General features: G+C 53.6%; 1 protein-coding gene across 2 annotated transcripts; it reads right to left on the minus strand.

Moving 5' to 3' along the window:
• Nucleotides 1–1,759: 1,759 nt before the first annotated feature.
• Nucleotides 1,760–13,672, minus strand: UPK3A (uroplakin 3A). Of its 2 annotated transcripts, XM_025400029.1 has the most exons (6): nucleotides 13,600–13,672; nucleotides 12,582–12,737; nucleotides 11,171–11,450; nucleotides 8,561–8,643; nucleotides 4,307–4,439; nucleotides 1,760–2,073 (listed from the first exon to the last, which is right to left on the minus strand). In XM_025400029.1, exons 1-6 carry the CDS (start codon nucleotides 13,649–13,651, stop codon nucleotides 1,914–1,916), a joined length of 864 nt encoding a protein of 287 aa, XP_025255814.1. In that variant the 5' UTR covers nucleotides 13,652–13,672; the 3' UTR covers nucleotides 1,760–1,913. The 2 variants fall into 2 exon arrangements, with proteins under 2 accessions (XP_025255814.1, XP_025255815.1); XM_025400030.1 differs by lacking the exons at nucleotides 8,561–8,643; nucleotides 11,171–11,450.
• Nucleotides 13,673–15,601: the final 1,929 nt, after the last annotated feature.

Here is a 15,601-nt window from a genome sequence, read left to right on the forward strand (position 1 = left end):
TAGCCGGGCGAGGTGGCGGGCGCCTGTAGTCCCAGCTACTCGGGAGGCTGAGGCAGGAGAATGGCGCGAACCCGGGAGGCGGAGCTTGCAGTGAGCCGAGATGGTGCCACTGCACTCCAGCCTGGGCGACAGAGTGAAGACTCCGCCTCAAAAAAAAAAAAAGAAAGCCCGTCTCTACTAAAAATACAAAACATTAGCCAGGCATAGCGGCACGCGCCTGTAGTCCCAGCTACTCAGGAGGCTGAGGCAGGAGAATCACTTGAACCTGGGAGGTGGAGGTTGCTGTGAGCTGATATTGTGCCACTGCACTCCAGCCTCGTGAACAGAGCGAGATTCCATCTCAGAAAAAAAAAGAAAGAAAGAACGAACTGCAGACTGGTGGCTTGTTAACAACAGAAATTTCTCTCTCACAGGTCTGGAAGCTGGACATCTGGGATCGGGGTGCCCGCGTGGGGGGGTCTAATGAGGGTCCCTTTCTGTGTTACACGCTGCAGACTTCTCACTGTATCCTCACACGTGGAAAGAGGGCTCCACTCTCATGCCTCATCTCTTTCCAAAGGTCCCGCCTCCAGATCCCATCACACATCATAGGATTTCAACCCATGAATGTCGAGCGACACAAACATTCATTGCTTAACAGTGGCCCTGGGTAAAGTATCTGGTCCACCTGGAGCACCTGCCAGCCTGCCTGGGCTGTCGTATTTGCAGCACTTGGATGGTATCCACACTGTAACCAACCCTGCTCTGACAAACCACATCTTCCTTCAGCAACAGGAAGACGGACCGTGATTTTGTCTTGCACACTCAATAGGGAAGCAGTCTTCCTGCCTGGCTCAGAAGAGAGAGCTGAAGCTTTTGAATGGAGACCCTAGACTGGGACAGCCCTTTCACCCCCTAGGCTGACCCGGTGCCCCCTCCCAGGCATCCGGCAGCCTCAGCCCATCGGGGTGCTTCTGTGGCTGTGCCTCATTCACCATCCTCAGGTCCTCCTGCTGGAGTGGGAGTGCACTGAGGCCTGGGGAAGGGGGGCTGGGCAGCTCTTCCCTTTTGCTAGTCAGGCGTGCATGGCCTCGGAATTTCACCATTTCCACCAGCCCATGTTATAGATGAGAAGACCGAGACTAGAGGCTTCAGGGGTAAGGGAGGGTCAACCAACTTGGTTTTTTGTTTGTTTTTTGAGGCAGAGTTTTGTTCTTGTTGCCCAGGCTGGAGTGCAATGGCACGATCTCGGCTCACTGCAACCTCTGCCTCCCGGGTTCAAGCGATTCTCCTGCCTCAGTCTCCTGAGTAGCTGGGATTACAGGCGTGCGCCACCACGCCTGGCTAATTTTGTATTTTTTAGTAGAGACAGGGTTTCATCATGTTGGTCAGGCTGGTCTTGTACTCCTGACCTCAGGTGATCCACCCACCTCAGACTCCCAAAGTATGGGGATTACAGGCATGAGCCACTGCACCCAGCCTGTCTGTTTTTTGAGACAATATCTTGCTGTGTTGCCCAGGCTGGAGTGCAATGGCACGATCATAGCTCATTACAGCCCTGCCCTCCTGGCCTCAAGTGATCCTCCCACTTCAGCCTCCTGAGTCCCTGGGACTACAGGCATGTGCCACTGCCTGGCACTCACATGCCATAGCCTTGACTGAAAATTAGTCCCTTGCTCCCACCCCGCCTGTAGAGAAACAATCCAAGCCCTCAGTTTGACATTGACTCATTCATTCCATACACCTTCTCACTCATCCTTCTGTAAGTAGTTACTGAACCAGAAATCATCGGAAGATTTTATTAAGGGTTTTCCTGCGGTTGGAGGGACAAGCCCTGTGTCATCTTCCCTGAAGTCAGGGTGTGACAACCACCGCTGCAGGGACTGGGGCAAGGCCAGAGAGGAGGATGCTGCTGCCCAGGGATGGCGCTGGGCTCAGTCCTGGAGCTTGCTGGAATATGGCTCAGTCCTGTCCAGCGGCGGCCCCCGGTTCACGGACGTGTAGGAAGACTCCGAGTCCCCCAGTGACTTGGGAACAGCCTCCTGAGTGATGTGGGAGTCGTGAGTCATTTCCCCGTCAGCACTCCCCGTGTCCCTGTCCAAGGGGATGGAGAGACCCAGGGTTAGGGGAGCAGAGCAAACCCAAACTCCTTTAGCTGCTTGAGGACCTTCAGAGTCAGACATCGCTTTCACAGATGTTGTCTTCATAGACATGAATTCAATCCACCCATATTTCTGGAGCACTGACCCTGTGCCAGGCACTGGGAATAAGGAAGAGGTCCTCCTTTTGGAACGATGTGAACAACGCATAGGTCTTACTGGGAGCTGGACAATTTGAGGCCATTGTCCCATGTTCCCAAAGAGCTAAGGTTGCAGGGGGAGACTGACTGCAACAATGACCACGCAGCATGGACAAGCGCAGGGGGGAGCTGCAGGAAGGCTTCCTGGAGGAGGCGGCAGCTCATGTGGCTCTAACGAAGGAGTGTGGGCTGGGCACAGTGGCTCACATCTGTAATCCCAGCACTTTGGGAGGCTGGGGCAGGTGGATTGCCTGAGGTCAGGAGTTCGATACCAGCCTGGCCAACATGGTGAAATCCTGTCTCTACTAAAAATACAAAAAAAAAAAAATAGCTGGGCATGGTGGTGCATGCCTGTAATCCCAGCTACTCAGGAGGCTGAGGCAAGAGGATCGCTTGAACCTGGGAGGCGGAGGTTGCAATGAGCCGAGATAGCACCATTGCACTCCAGCTTGGGCAACAAGTGCGAAACTCCGTCTCAAAAAAAAAAAAAGAGGAGTGTTAGGGGAGAGAAAGGCATTCAGATGTGGGGTCAGCACATGGCAGGCAGGTGTGAAGCATGAAGGGCTGAGGAGTATCTGGAGCAATAGTGCAGATCAGAGTTGGTGCAGCTGGAGCCAGAACAGAGTGGGGGTAGCAGAAGGGATACATGGAAAAGCTGGGCTAAATTCAGATAACAGGCTCTTTGATGCCAGATTAGGGTACTGCCCAAAAGGAAGGAGGGACATTGCCATATTCTGACTGCTCCCAGGTCCAGCCAGGCAGAGTTTCTGGGAGGCTGATATCATCTATTGTTTTTATTAACTTAAACGTCAGAGTCATTCGTCATTAAATATCAAAGGTGACACGGCCCGCTACCAGAACCCAGAGTTGGGGACCTAGAACCCGGGACTCGGGACTCCACTGACACCTCTGATTTGTGTCGGCTTTGGATGAGGACTCCAGGTCTCCCGGGGAGTGTACCAGGGTTAGCAGGGCTGTGGGTGGGGAAGACAGGGAAGCCCACAGTCCACCAACCTGATTTGCAAGTTCTCAGCCTCCTCCCTCATTCGATCTCCACCCACCCCACCTATCTTTTCCTGCCTGGCTGGTTTCCATGGATCCACTTAATTATACTTACTCCAAGAAACTTTTCTATCTGCTCCTCCCCTACCCACACTGGGACCTCCCTGGGTCTTCAAAGTCCCCTGGGCCGCCCTGCCTCTCACTGAGAAGGACTCTGCCAATGAGAGTTTGCTCACACTGACCCTTCCTGCAGGAAGGCCACCCTGATGCTCCAGGCAGCACCCGCCCTGCCCTCCTCTGGATTCGTACGGTACCTTGGTTTGTCTGCTGCCTGGTCTTCCCAGGGGTTAGTGGATTGTGGGCTCACCTGCCTTCCCCACCCACAGCCCTGCTAACTCTGGTACACCACTCTCATCCAAAGCTGACACAAATCAGAGGTGTCACTGGAGTCCCGAGTCCCAGGTTCTAGGACCCCAACTCTGGGTTCTGGTCCGCAGGCTGTGTCGCCTTGGGCCACTCTGACCCCCTCTGGGCCTCAGTTTCCCCCTCTGTACTACAAGTGGGTGTATTATAATGACAATGAAAGGAAATACTTGTTGAGTTGCCAGGCGCTGCTCTAGAAACTTTATAGAGATTATTCCACTCAACCTTCACAACTCCGTGAGATGACTAATATTTATTATTTCCATTTTCCAGATGGGGAAACTGAAGAATAGAAGGACAGTAAGCCATACCTAAGGTTGCATAACTCTGAGTGTCAGAGCTAAGATCTGAATTGGCCGTCTGCCCAAAAGCCCAGGTGCTGAGCCCCACCCTTCCCAGCTGAGCAACTTGACTTCCATAGTCCTCCCGCTTTGAAATCCCAGGACTCTGCTCCCTCTTCACCAGACCCCACCCACAGGGCAGAGGGTAGCTTCCTTGCCTTCCGGGCTGTCCCCTGCCTTGGAGGACCCTGCTGCTGAGTCCCTACAAGCCGAATGTGTCTGGCGTGTCCCTGGGGTCCAGCCCTCCCAGCTGGGTACTTACACGAGGCTGAGGACAATGGCACCAGCAAAACCCACAAGTAGAAAGAAGGGCAGGGAGCCCAGGATGGAAGTGATCACGATCATGCCTCCGCTCCGCCGGCCTGGCCACGTGTCGATCGCCGAGTATGGGGTGACTGTGGTGGGATGCAGCCTGATTACTCCCCAGACACAGCGCCACCCTCAGCCTTCTCCCAGGAGGTGGCAGGTGTCTCCCCCGCCCTGGCTGCCAGGGATCCAGGGATCACCCTGGGACCCAGTGCGGCAACTTCTCTCAGGTTTTAGGCACAATTACCTTGTTTTCCGCACATTCTACTTCCCAACTTTCTTTTGTGTGTTTCTGGCCACTTCCTCTTTTAACTCTTCTTCTTTTTTTTTTTTTGCATTATTTTATGTTATTGTTTTTGAGACAGAGTCTTGCTCTGTCACCCAGGCATGAGTGCAGTGGTGCCATCCTGGCTCACTGCAGCCTCAAACTCCCAGGCTCAAGCAATCCTCCCACCCCAGCCTCCCAAGCAGCTGGGACTACAGGTGCACGCCACCACGGCCATCTAATTTGTTGTACTTTTTTTTTGTAGAGATGGGGTTTCACCATGTTGCCCAGTTTGGTCTTGAACTCTTGGGCTCAAGCAGTCCTCCCGCTTTAGCCTCCCAATGTGTTGGGATTACAGGTGTGAGCCACCAGAGCGCCCGGGCTTTGCATAATTTTAAATCGTAAACTGACTCAAGTCTTCTGGTGAGATGGATGACATATGGATTATAAACAAAGATGAGGCAAAGGGCCTGGTCTGACGGGGCCAGGTCGACGGTGGCTGTCACTCTTCTGGGGCTGGCGTCACCCTTTGGAACGATGTGAACAGATGATGTGTAGGTCCTACTGCAGCCAGCCACTTGCAGCTACTGTTCCAGGTAGGTTCCCTGGAGACCCCACCCTGGAGATCACTCACTGCGCTCAGGGAGCCTGAGTCCCCAGCCAAGAACATGCAGAATCCAGGCTCAAGCCGGGCCCGCCTGGTCCTGAAGTGTATGCTGTCCCCCAGATGGGCCCCACGGTCCTCCCCCAAGAGAACTGGGCCTTGTGCTTCTGCCTGCGGAAGGAACCCTGCCGTGGAGGCCCTTCAATAATTCTTCTCCCCTCTTCTCAGATGAGGAAACCGAGGTCCATAATGGCTCACACAGCAGTGAGGGGCAGAGGCTGGTCTTGGGCTCAGGACTCTTAGTCCCAAGGGTTCCAAGGCTGTTTCAGTGAAATCACACTGAGTAGGAATGCCACAGGAGGGGCGGTCAGGAGTGAAGATGGGAGGAGCCACCCCAGCCACACACACTGCCGCCCTCACACACCACACACCACACATACCAACTCACACACACACCACACTCACAACCCACACACCACAACACCACACACCAACTCACACTCACACACCACATACCACACACACCATGTACTATGTACCACACACATTCCACACATCACACACATACCACACACACCACACACACCATGTACCACGCATGACACACACCAAATCACACTCATGCACACTCTGACACACACCATGTACCACACACCATGCACCACACACCACACACCACACATGCTCACACGCACACACCACACACCACACACCAGACACATACCACATACCACACACACCATACCACACACACACCAACTCACACCACACACCAACTCACACTCACACACCACATACCACACACACCATGTACTATGTACCACACACATTCCACACATCACACACATACCACACACACCACACACATCATACACACTCTCACATACTCCACACATACCACACTCACTTTCCCACACTGCATGCTCACACTCCCACACTTTCACACTGACACATGCACTACAGACACCACACATATACTCATACATACATACTGCACACCACACACACACACCCCACCCACACATATACCACACGTATCACACACCACACACATTCTCAAACTCACACACCACACACTCTCCCATACATACCACACACCACACACCCCACACACACATACACCACCCACACCAAACACTCTCACCACACCACACATACTCTCACACTAACCACACACACCCTTATATTCACACACACCCCCACCACACACCACATACACCACCCACACCACACACACACCCCCCACACCTACACTCACACACCACACCTACTCTCACACTAACCACACATACCACACACAGCCTCATATTCACACACACCCCCCACCACACACCACATATACCAGCAGTCCCCAGCCTTTTTGGCAGCAGGGATCGGTTTTAGAGAAGACAGGTTTTGTGCAGAAGGGAGTGCGCTGGGGGTGGTTTCGGGATGATTCAAGCACATTCCATTTACTGTGCACTTTATTTCTATTATTATTACATTGCCATAGATAATAAAATGATTGCACAACTCATCGTGATGTAGGATCAGTGGGAGCCCTGAGCTTGTTTTCCTGCAACTAGACAGTCCCATCCGGAGTGATGGGAGACAGTGACAGATCATCAGGCATTAGATTCTCATGAGCAGCATGCAACCTGATCCCTGGCATGCGCAGTTCACAACACGGTTCACACTCCTGTGACACTCTAATGCCACTGCTGACCTGACAGGAGGCGGAGCTCAGGCAGTAATGCGAGCCACAGGGAGCGGCTGCAAATGCAGATGCTCACCTCCTGCTGTGCGGCCCCATTACTAACAGACCATGGACTGGTACTGGTCCATGGCCCAGGGGTCGGGGACCCCTGGTATACGCCACACACTGTCACACTCACCCACACCACATTCCTCACATACTCTCCACACACCACATACCGCACACATTCTCACATTCACGCACCACTCACAACACCGTAAACTACATGCACATTATATGGATACCACACACCACACACAACACAAACACACACACACACACATACCACAACAGGCACAGGCACCCACATACACACACACAAGGCTTTCTACCACCCACTCTTGTGTGACCTCAGGCAATCTTTCGGAGCCCCCCACGCCCCTGGGGGGTGCACACGGGCACGGCAGGAGGCTCTGCAGGTGAAATGCACAGCCCCCTGACACCCATCCTGCCAGACAGCCTCGTCTTAGGGGCTAAGGTGTGGCGGGAGGGGGTCTTAAGTTAGGGTATCATTCACTCAAAATTACCATCAGAGTCCCTGGCATGATCCCTGCCATTCAGCAGACTCGACTCCGTATAAACTTCGGGTCTCTGCGGAGCAAGGAACGGGGCAGGACCCTGGCGTTCCACCCCCAGGACAGCTGCCCAGGTGCTAAGGAGTAGGAGTGCAGGGAGGCGGACTCGTTCCTTGCTGCCTTCACCATCTTAGTTTTAGGCCTTGGAGCCATCTCACCTGGCCACTGGTGCTTGCTGCTATGAGGATTTAGCAAAGGGGCTGGCTAGGACCTAAATGCCAGGTCAGCTCCGTGAGCCTTTGAGGCCAACCCACTGCAAGGGCTGGAGAGATGGAGGGATGGGCCAGCTTTGATCCACTTATACCCATCCGCAGCCCCAAATGCCACCAAGGCCTCCACCTTGATCTGTTCCCACACCTGGCCCTCAAGGATGGAAAGAAGGAAGGAGGAAGTTCCAAGTTTAACGACCCTTTTTTTTTTTTTTTTTTTGAGACAGAGTCTAGCTCTGTCACCAGGCTGGAGTGCTGTGGCATGATCTTGGCTCATTGCAACCTCCGACTCCCTGGTTCAAGCAATTCTCCTGCCTCAGCCTCCCGAGTAGCTGGGATTATAGGCACGCACCACCACGCCCAGCTAATTTTTGTATTTTTTTTTTTTTGAGATGGAGTCTCACTCTGTCGCCCAGGCTGGAATGCAGTGGCGCAATCTCGGCTCACTGCAAGCTCTGCCTCCCGGGTTCACGCTACTCTCCCACCTTAGCCTCCAGAGTAGCTGGAACTACAGGTGCCCCCACCACACCTGGCTAATTATGTTTTTGTATTTTTAGTAGAGACGGGGTTTCGCTGGGTCAGCTAGGATGGTCTCGATCTCCTGACCTCGTGATCCACCTGCCTCAGCCTCCCAAAGGCTGGGATTACAGGTGTGAGTCACCACGCCTGGCCTGGATCAACGGCTTTGAGGAGCATTTTACTCATCACCGCCTGGCCTGGGAGGCTTTCACAGGAACAGATGAGCCTTGATTCTCACCGCCGTGCCTGGCCCTGCCTTCTCGGGTCTCTTGAGCATCACCCCCACCACGGCCCACCACTTACGCTGGTTGGTGCGGATGGGGTCCGACCACAGGGTCTGATCTTCTACCAAGCCCGTGGACATGTTGACCAGGACATACTTGAACCTGGAAGGAGATGGAGCCAGGGTGACTTTTACGCTTCCTGTGAGCCCCAGCCACAGGGAGGTGGTGGGGGGACATAGGATGGCCTAGGGGTGGGAGACAGTGGGGGGTTCCTTCTAGGAGATGGAAATATAGACGGCTACTGAGTGGGCTCTGGGCAACAGAATAGTGCTGAGCTTGGCCAATAGGACCCCCTGTACCCTTCCCCAGCTTAGCTGCCACCTCCTCCATCCATAAAGCCTTCAGAGTCAGAAGCCGCTCTTCTAGGTGCTGCCTCTTAGAGCTTCCCTTCATTTCTTTCCTCCATGTAACACACGTGGTATAGTTGCTGAGCACTAATGCATCTGTCTTCCTTGCATTTCTGCCTTCCACTACTCCAAGCCTACTCCTTGGCATCACAAAGAAAACTTAAAAAGAAAAAGGCTGAGGCTGGGCGTGGTGGCTTACACCTGTAATCCCAACACTTTGGGAGGCCAAGATGGGCAGATCACCTGAGGTCAGGAGTTCGGGACCAGCCTGGCCAACATGGCAAAACCCCGTCTCTACTAAAAATACAAAAATTAGCTGGGCATGGTAACAGGCACCTGTAATCCTAGCTACTCAGGAGGCTGAGGCAGGAGAATTGCCTGAACCCAGGAGGCAGAGGTTGCAGTGAGCCAAGATCGCGCCATTGCACTCCAGCCTGGGTGACAGAGCAAGACTCTGTCTCAAAAAAATATAAATAAATAAAAAATAAAGCAAGAAAGAAAAAAGAAAAAAGCTGAGGCTGGATGTGGTGGCTCACACCTGTAATCCCAACACTTTGGGGGGCCAAGGTCAGAGGATCCCTCAGAGACAGAGGGTGCAGGGAGATGAGATTGCATCACTACCCTCTAGCCTGGACACAGAACAAGACCATGTCTCAAAAAAAAAAAAAAAAAAAAAAAAAAAAAGAAAAGAAAAGAAAAAGAAAAAAAAAACTGGAATAATATCCATCATAAACCCTGCTGCCCTTGTACAGGAGGTATATTTTAAGCGCAGAAACCCCGCAACAAGTATTACTAATCACAAAAGAAGACTGGGCAATGCAGTACAGAATAGTCACAGCCTACTTAAGGTCTCATACACAGTCACTTTAAAATGATGGATGTTCTAATGACAAAGACATCTACAGCCTGTAGCTTAACACGCAGATAAAAATTAAGATCCTTGAAGTCTCACCCAGGCCAGATGCGGGGGCTCATGCCTGTAAGCCCAGCACTTTGGGAGGCCGAGGCGGGCAGATCACCTGAGGTTGGGAGTTCGAGACCAGCCTGACCAACACGGAGAAACCCTGTCTTTACTAAAAGTACAAAAGTAGCCGGGCATGGTGGCGCATGCCTGTAATCCCAGCTACTTGGGAGACTGAGGCAAGAGAATCTTTTGAACCCAGGAGGCGGAGGTTGTGGTGAGCCAAGATTGCACCATTGCACTCCAGCCTGGGCAACAAGAGCGAAACTCCGTTGAGGCTGCGGATGGCAAGGCTTTGGTAGGGTTTCTGTTCACGCTGGGCCCCAGCTTTCCACTGGGCAACCTTCCCTCTCTGGCACAGTTTCCTTTCCTGTAAGACGAAGGGGTTTGGGTGGGTGACTTCCACACATGTAGATGGGCCAGGGCCAGCTGCATAATTTGTGGGGCCCAGAGCAAAATGAAAATGTGGGCCCTTGTTCAACAATTAAGAATTTCGGCTGGGTGCGGTGGCTCAAGCCTGTAGTCCCAGCACTTTGGGAGGCCAAGACGGGCGGATCACGAGGTCAGGAGATCGAGACCATCCTGGCTAACACGATGAAACCCTGTCTCTACTAAAAAATAAAATAAAAAAAAAACCAGCCGGGCAAGGTGGCGGACGCCTGTAGTCCCAGCTACTCGGGAGGCTGAGGCAGGAGAATGGGGTAAACCTGGGAGGTGGAGCTTGCACTGAGCTGAGATCCGGCCACTGCACTCCAGCCTGGGCGACAGAGGGAGATTCCGTCTCAAAAAAAAAAAAAAAAAAAAAAAAGAATTTCAAGATGGGCCGGGCGTGGTGGCTCACGTCCGTAATCCCAGCACTATGGAGGAGGCCAAGGCAGGTGGATCATTTGAGGTCAGGGGTTCGAGACCAGCTTGACCAACATGGTGAAACCCCATCTGTACTAAAAACCCCAAAAATTAGCTGGGCGTGCTGGTATGCACCTGTAATCTCAGCTACTTGGGAGGCTGAGGCAGGAGAATCATGTGAACCTGGGAGGTGGAGGTTGTAGCGAGCTGAGATCGTGCCACTGTACTCCAGCCTGGGAGATGGCAAAACTCCGTCTCAAAAAAAAAAAAAAAAAGAATTCCAAGATGGTAGTTGCAGAACATCAATCCAAGAGGGGCCCCTTCTGAACTTGAGGCTCAGCACAGCCTGCCTGGAACCTGGGATGCACTCAGCATATGAGCTCTCGAGAAATGTGGCTGCTCCTGCTTTGCCCCTGCTCTCCCTTGTCAGGACTGGGGAACTGCCGCTTTCCTGTAGCAGTTTGTTTACACCCACCTGTACTCCGTGGCTGCTGACAGGGGTGGGTTACAGAGGCCCTGGAAGTTGGGGTCCCACAGGCAGGTCCTGTTGGCGCCCACCCTGACCAGGTATGCATTCAGGATCTGTGAGGCCTGGGACACATCCCCAACGGCATCCAGGCTCGGCAGGTCACTGCAGGGGATCAGGTCAAAGGCCACGGCTTTGTAGGGACCTGTCCTCCCACCCTCTGTTTGTAGGAACGTTGAGCCCAGTGGGGTCTTGGCGCTGTCTTGCACTGAGGCATTCCTGGAGCCAGCTGCAGAGGCAGTGCAGGAAGTGAGGCTCCTGGCCACTCCGGCTCAGCAGCACTCACTCAGTTATTCATCAAAAGCCCCGATCATCCTTTCTGCCCCAGCCCTGTGCTGGGCACTGGGGTCACAGGCATGGGGCTAGCTTAGTCTCTGCCCTCCCAGTGCAATGTGGGAGATGGACAAGGATCACCTCCCTGCTTTGGGCACTGTGTCTGACTCTCGCCTTATCTTGTGACATTCCTGCAACCCCCCATTCCCAACAGACCTTTGTCACTTCATTGCTGAAAGTCCTGGATTTTCTCTTGTGTAAAATGGGAAAGGAGGGTCATATGACCAAGGGAAATAAAGTGGAGGCAGGTCCCAGGTCTCCTCCTTACTAGATGGGTGACTTTGGCCAACTTACTCTACCTCTCCAGACCCTAGTCTTCTATGAAATGGGAGAGAAATTCCTCACAGTGCCCAGAGATCAGGCACTTTAGTTTATAGTCAATAAACACGTGCTGAAAGAAGAAAATGATGGCCCTGAACGAGCTGTTGTAAATGACTGGCAGCTAGAAATGCAAGAGTTGATGTTGGCTTGTCTCAGAAGCTCAGGATCCCCTCCAGGGAATTGATCAGGGCTGGGCCAGAGCAGCAGGTCCAAATCCATGGTTTTGCCTCAAAAACACCATTCTCGAGCCACCTGGCGAAGCCTCAGGAAGGACCTTGGGCTTGGGGACTAGAGAGATCAGGATTCACTCTCCAGCTCTGGGAGCTCCAGGGGCATTATTCCACCTCTCTGAGCCTTAATTCCCTACTGTGTCGTGGGGACTGGTAATAGCTGCCTTACAAGCTGGTTGTAGATATTAGCTCTACAGTGTGCAAAGTGCCCGGTATGGTGTAGGTCCTCAGTGATTGCTGGTATTATTACTTCCCTCACTAACTGGATGTCCCTGCAGGGCAAGGACAGGTCTGTGACTGCAGCACCCAGCCAAGGGCTGGCCCGGAGTGGAAGCCAGGGCATGCTAATAAAGAGCATGGGTAGTTTAATGAAATGACTACAGGCATGGAGGGTTCCTCTACCTGCTTCCTTCCCTCCTCCCTGCAGACAGGTCAAAGCCCCTTTTGGAGTAGCCAGAGGGAAGCAGGACCCTTACCTGAGTCAACCAGGACATACAGGTAGACCTGGTGGGTGCCAGTGAGGGCCTCTGAGCTGTCAAACATGCAGAGAGGCTTTTCCAAGGCCACAGTGGTAAGTGTGGGGTTGTTGGTGGCGAAGGTCACACTGGCCAGTTGGGGCTGCAGGTTCACAGCTGGAGGAGGCAGTGAGGATGGGAACTCACCCCTGGCAGAACTGTCCACACCCACTCTGCTTGCAGTTACTCACCACTTGCCATGTGCCAGGCCCTGGGCTTCACCCACCCCTGGGCCACCGCATAACCTGTCTCAGACACTGCCCCCTGCCCAGTCATCCTGCTCAGAAATGGGGCAGTGGGGCCAAACTGCTGCCTTCTCTCCCTGCTGCAGACACTCAGTTGCCAAGAACTCCATTGCCCCTCCGAAGCATCTCTCCGCCCCATGGGCCCAGCCCTCCTCCATCCCAACTTCCCCACCACATGCAAATCTGGCTGTCTCGTTCTCCTGCTATGGCCCTTCCATGGTCCCCCAGCGCCCCCTGACGAAGTCCAGCCTCTCTGGAAAGGCAGGGAGGTCCTGAAGTTCTGGGCTTTGCGTTTCTGGGTCTCCAGCCTCACCCCTTCCTCCACAGGCTCCCCTTATCCCACACTCCAGCCGGTCCCAAGGACTGGCAATTCCCAGGACAGCCAAATGCTGTCTCCCACCTCCATGACCTTGCCCATGTGCTTTCCTCGGCGGAAATATCTCTCTATCTGCCCCCATCCAGGCATCACCATGGGTCCGGGGCTAGTCCCTTCTCTGCCCTCCCGCAGCCCCCCTGCATGTTGCTCTCTTGCAACACACATCGCAGGGCTGCAGCCATCCGTGAGCCCTCGGATTCCCACCAGAGGACGCACGTAAACGTTGGCTAGCACTATTATTCATAATAGTAGTATCTGGGTCCCCAGCGCCGGGAATCAGGGTCCAGGCGGCGGGCGCCCCAGGACACAGTTGCTCCCTCTCTCTGAGCTCAGCCTCCTCCTGCCCTTCCCTGCCTACCCGAGCCGAACCGCAGGCAGCCAAGGGCCAGCAGGGCCCAGAGCGGAGGCATCGCCCGGGAGGAGCCGCCAGAGCGCGGGGCTGGAGGTCCAGCGGGCGGGCGCGGACACCTGACTCTCCCCGCCAGCGCACCTGGCAGCCCTGGGCCCTCGGCGCGCCCCGCCCCCGCCCGGGCCGGCCAATCCGCGGCCTCCTCGCGCGCTACTTACATACGGCCCTGCCCGGGGCTTCCCCGACTCGTGCGCGGTGCCCCAGGGCGCAATCCCACCAGGCAGGACCTTCCCGAGCCTGCATCAAAGCGCCTACTGTGTACCCAGGCCAGGGCAGCCCTTCCACAGCGTCTCTCACCAATGAGACCTTGGGGGTAAGTTACTCTCACTTGGAGCTTCAGTTTCCATACTGTAAAATGACGCTAATTCCTACAACTATTTACGGAGGCTCTATTTCGTGTCAAACACTCACTGGGCTCTTGTGAAACAAAACGGCTTGACCAGTAAAGGTGATATCCTGGAAAACGAAGTCCAGGCCTGGGAGCTGTCCAGAGACCCGGGTATGACCCCTTCGGTTCACAGGCACAAGCCAAGGCCCAGGGGGCCGGGGGGGGGCGGGGGGGGGGGGGGTGGAGGGTGCAGGGGAGGTATTGGAGCGTGGTCAGGGGCACGGGGACAGGGACTCACCCCCTGGTCGCTCTTGGACTCCTGGAAACCCCGAGGCTGGTGGAACCTAGGAGTCCTGCGCTCAGCCCGGGGCTGCCTCCAAAGGGATGGAGCGCTGTGTTAATGCCTACCTCTTAAAGGGGTGTTTGAAAATTGTGACGGACGCCTCACCTGGGCTGCGTGGTTCCTTCCATCACAAGAACCTGTGCACATCTCTGGATGCACCTTAAATCAATTTTACATTTAAGAAATAAAAACAAGTCAACAAGGATAAGAGGAAAAAACAACAGAAGTGGGGCAAAGAGGTTCATGCCTGTAATCCCAGCACGTTGATAGGCCGAGGCGGGTGGATCACGAGGTCAGGAGATCGAGACCATCCTGGCTAACATGGTGAAACCCCGTCTCCATTAAAAATACAAAAAATTAGCTGGGCGTGGTGGCGGGCACCTGTAGTCCCAGCCACTGGGGAGGCTGAGGCAGGAGAATGGCGTGAACCCGGGGGCGGAGCTTGCAGTGAGCCGAGATCGCGCCACTGCACTCCGGCCTGGGAGAAAGAGTGAGACTCCGTCTCAAAAAGAAAAAAAAAAAAAAAAAAGAAATAAAAGTAAGTCAACAAGGATAGGAGAAAAACCAACAGAAGCAGGGTAAGGACGCTCATGCCTGTAATCCCAACATTTTGGGAGGTCAAGGTGGGAGGATCCCTTGAGGTCAGGAGCTAGAGACCATCCTGGGCAACATAGTGAGACCCCATGTCTACCAAAAAAAAAAAAAAAAAATTAGCTCAGCCTAGTGGGGCATGCCTATAGTCCCAGGATTGCTTGAGCCCAGGAGGTCGAGGCTACAGTGAACTATGATCATGCCACTTTGAGCTGTGATTAAACCTGTGATAACAGCGCCAGACCCTGTCTCTTAGAAAAAGGATAAAGAAAATCAACAGAAACTGATTAATCTCTGTATGATGTTGATGACTTAACCCCACTTGCAAAAAAGAATAAAACGATCTGAGTAACTACGGAGCTGGGTTATGCAGCGGTACCTCCTTAGTGGAGTACACTGTAAGAACTGTGACAGAACCCCAAACCTCACTAGTGAGTTTGTTACTGGCCGTGGGGAGGGTGGAGCCATTCTGAAATAACTTTGGGTTATCCTAGGATTGGTGGTACCAGCACCCATATTCTCACTGTAGGATGAGGGAGATTTGGAATTTGGAATGGAGGAAGCACATGGGGTCAGTGTGTCCCCTTACTGAGGACGTTCCATTTCATCATTTGGTAGAGTTGGCATCTCTGGATTAACGTATGTCTTGTTCCCTAAAAATCTTTTTTTTTTTTTTTTTTTTTTTTTTG

This window comes from Theropithecus gelada, chromosome 10 (genome assembly GCF_003255815.1).
Source record: "Theropithecus gelada isolate Dixy chromosome 10, Tgel_1.0, whole genome shotgun sequence".
Taxonomy (NCBI): Eukaryota; Metazoa; Chordata; class Mammalia; order Primates; family Cercopithecidae; genus Theropithecus; species Theropithecus gelada.

Coding starts and splice junctions, on each gene's coding strand:
- UPK3A (XM_025400029.1), bottom strand. CDS start 13,651: ATGCCTCCGCTCTGGGCCCTGCTGGCCCTTGGCTGCCTGCGGTTCGGC. Junction 11,451..12,581: donor GTATGTCCTGGTTGACTCAG/GTAAGGGTCCTG, acceptor CTGCCTCTGCAG/CTGGCTCCAGGAATGCCTCA. Junction 2,074..4,306: donor GCCATTGTCCTCAGCCTCGT/GTAAGTACCCAG, acceptor CCCCTTGGACAG/GGACACGGGGAGTGCTGACG.